This window comes from Lottia gigantea (assembly GCF_000327385.1).
Source record: "Lottia gigantea unplaced genomic scaffold LOTGIsca_13, whole genome shotgun sequence".
NCBI classification, from domain to species: domain Eukaryota; kingdom Metazoa; phylum Mollusca; class Gastropoda; family Lottiidae; genus Lottia; species Lottia gigantea.
This window is the reverse complement of record NW_008707425.1, coordinates 73,458-76,827: the sequence shown is the minus strand read 5'-3', so window position 1 is coordinate 76,827 and position 3,370 is coordinate 73,458. Positions and strand designations below refer to the sequence as shown.

Sequence of the window (3,370 nt, the reverse complement as noted above, 5' to 3'; positions counted from 1 at the left end):
AGGATCGATCGTTTTAGTTCAAACTTTCACAAATAAGTAGATCTTTAAGACATATTTCTGTACAATTTGAAGTTTATTTTGCTCACATCAACCGAAAATCAGCAACAGTTAAATGTTGGCTAAACCATTTAGATAGTTTTGGCGTTCTTTAGGCCTATTCAGATAAATTTCAATTAAGGGGGCACATATCTCTAGATATTAGTTATATAGTTTTTGTTTATTTGAGAACCCAAATCTTCCGATCTACGTGAAAAACCAGAGTGCCCAATATCGTTGCTCAAAGTTTTTTTTTTTTATTTTATATGGTTTGTTATAGTGTTTCAAAAATCGTGGGTGACCGCTTGAAACCTCGTATAACGATATGTGAGCACAAAAAAACTATTTGTACCCGTATTTTGTTAAAAAAATATTATTATTTTTTTTTACCGCTATACGTGGTTTTCATTCTTGGAAAATATAAACCTCGTATAACAATTTAAGATCTCCGGCCTACTGAACCAAAAACCAAAATATACAGTATACGAGGTTTTAAATCTGACTCTTTATATTTGTTATTTGATTAGTGCTTTTTGAGTAATTTACAAGCTAAGAATACGAGGATTTGATCACAAGATCCGTGCTTTTTCGAGCTTTCTAAAGGGTACCAAAAAGTTAAAATGACCAAATATGGCATATACGAGGTTTCAAGCAGTCACCCACGAAATGGCAAAATTATGATACGAGGAATTAGCCAATGGCAGCGTCTCATTTTGAACCAATCAGAGTGCAGCATAGATTATTTCGACCAATGAGTCACCATCATAGGCCTACATTATTGTTCCCCTTAGATATCCTTTATGACGTCATAACATTATTTACAGCCAGAGCAACAGCTATAGTAAAGTTTTTACTTATTGAAAGCTACGCTACGCTTCAAAATGGGAGCCAAATGTTCTTCGCCTTTGAAGAGGAAATGGTTTTCCAGAAAATCCGGTAATGTCAAGAGGAATTCAGTGGTGCCACTCCAAGTAAAATCAGCAGAAGATATTGATGGTCCAGTGAATCTATTGAGGACAAGAAGTCCAAAACTATGTCCAGAGCTAAGTGTACCTTCATCACCAAAAGATCTAGATGTACTTACAGTAAAGTCCAAAGATCTAGATCTAGCCGGCGGTGAATACAATGAAGATGATACTAGTAATGTAGAACATCCAGAAGTACATTATGAAGAAATAAAATATAGTGTACCAGCTGAAATCAAAACCCACTATTTTAATAGTTTTAGTCAAGAATGGTATGTTTACAAGAGAACACAACAAGTTCCTATCACAGAAATGAGGTGTGTTCAAGGCTAAGGTAAATTTTCAACTGTATTTCGGTTTTCATTTACAGGACGACGATTACTTAATATTCACTGGAGCATCTGATAAATGTAAATGAAATCCTTACGTTGAAAGAATAGCTTATCAGCTTACAGACAGATTCCATATAGTAATGTTGTGGTAGAGGGGGAAAAAAGGGGGGGGATTCAACTTTGATATTTTGGCAATGAAATTTAAAATGAATTGAACTATTTATTTCAGAAAACTGCTATGAGAGGTGGATTAAAGAATACTGGAATATTAAAGATATATTTTGTAACAGAACTCAGAAGTTTGTTAGTCTGTTCCAGAATAACAGCCACAAACAAAAATAGTTTTTGATGGAATTTTTACTCCTGTCATACCATGTTGTATAAATATACTCTTTAAATATTGCCAGTAAGAAACATAAACAACATAATATTCATCCCAGTGTTGTTATAAAAATTATAGTGATTATTATATTATATTATATTATATTATATTATATTATATTATATTATATTATATTATATTATATTATATTATATTATATTATATTATATTATATTATTCGCTCGTATTTTTATAATATAAGATCGTATTTTTTTCCTTCTATATTATGTTATATTTGAGTTATTTTGTATTATATTATATTTATTAATAAAATGTAGTTCTCATAAGATTTCCTTCGATTTTTGGGGGGCTTTAACGCAGATAATATTACTATTACATGAGAATGAACATCCAAATATTAGGTAATACATGTAACCTTTTGAAAGTGAAATCAAATAATGTTCAAGTTCACCCTAGGCCTTAAGTCCTGCTTGTGCTTTCGTAACTTTGTCATTAGTTCAAAGTTACAGCTTTTACTCCCTAGATCTTAAATACTCCCATGAAGTTTCATCGTATAGCTTTAATCGAGATGCTTCTGTATAGACCCAAACATCTGCCTCTATTCCAACCTCTCATAGCTGTTTTGACAGTTATCGGTTGAAAGATAGAAAAACTAGGCCCCGTTTTGCGGAAATATTCGCACCGGTCTTTTTTTTTATACGCCTACAAATATATTATGGGCGTATATTGTAATCCGTCGTATTGTCCGTCAGTCCGTTCACATTTGGCTCGTGCTCACTCTATAGGCTACAATTCTATACAGATTCTTTTGATTTTTTTTGTAGGTCAATGTCATTATGAAGATGATCCCTATTGATTTTCGTGATGATCTGATAATTTTTAACCGAAATATAATGTGCGACTTAGCGTTTTCACTCTGTTAACAGTATTGTGCAACTCGTGCTCACTCTACAGGTTACAATTCTATACAGATTCTTTTGTGTTTTATTTTGTAGGTCAATGCCATTATGAAGATGATCCATATCGATTTTCAGGATGATCTGATAACTTCCACCAAAATGTCGCTTTCAACTTAGTGTAACCACTATTAGCCATATAGTGCAACTTGTGCAAACTCTTCAAGCAACAATACTTTATGGATTCCTTTGATTTTTATATGCCCACATGTATTATATTGTCATCCGTCCGTCTGTTCACAATTGGCTCATGCTCACTGTACAGGCTGCTGTTGGGCCTTGCTTCGCAAGACTATCTTTTAAAAATATATTTATTTAAATCGGATCCGCCAAACCAAAATATATATTCGGAAAGATAGATATTTTTAGAGTTCAAGTCATACCACAATCCTACATCATTTATGTCGCGTCTGCGGTTCAACTTTTGTTTTAACGGAACTCATCTCTCACCGGACATTTAAGACTACGCGCGCAACCAATATTTCAAGGATCACAGGGTTACGTGATACTAATAAAAGGAACGTTTACAGTGATACCCAACACTAACTTACATCTAAAGCTAATTTTAAAAAAAAAATAACACTATCGGAGGATTGGAAAATCCTCATAGAACAGGGCCTATTTTTCTGACTCTACTCAATTCGACAACTGTCAAAATATCTATAGGATTAAGGGCTGGAATAGAGGCAGAGGATTGAACGACCAACCAACGGATGGAGAACAAGAGTGATGACAGTA

At 33.4% G+C, this 3,370-nt stretch overlaps 1 protein-coding gene across 1 annotated transcript; it reads left to right on the top strand.

Annotated features, from left to right (window-relative positions):
• Positions 1-917: 917 nt before the first annotated feature.
• Positions 918-2,687, top strand: LOTGIDRAFT_157070 (hypothetical protein; the record flags this gene model as incomplete). Its single annotated transcript, XM_009048850.1, has 2 exons — positions 918-1,318; positions 2,672-2,687. 2 exons carry the CDS (start codon positions 918-920, stop codon positions 2,685-2,687), a joined length of 417 nt encoding a protein of 138 aa, XP_009047098.1.
• Positions 2,688-3,370: the final 683 nt, after the last annotated feature.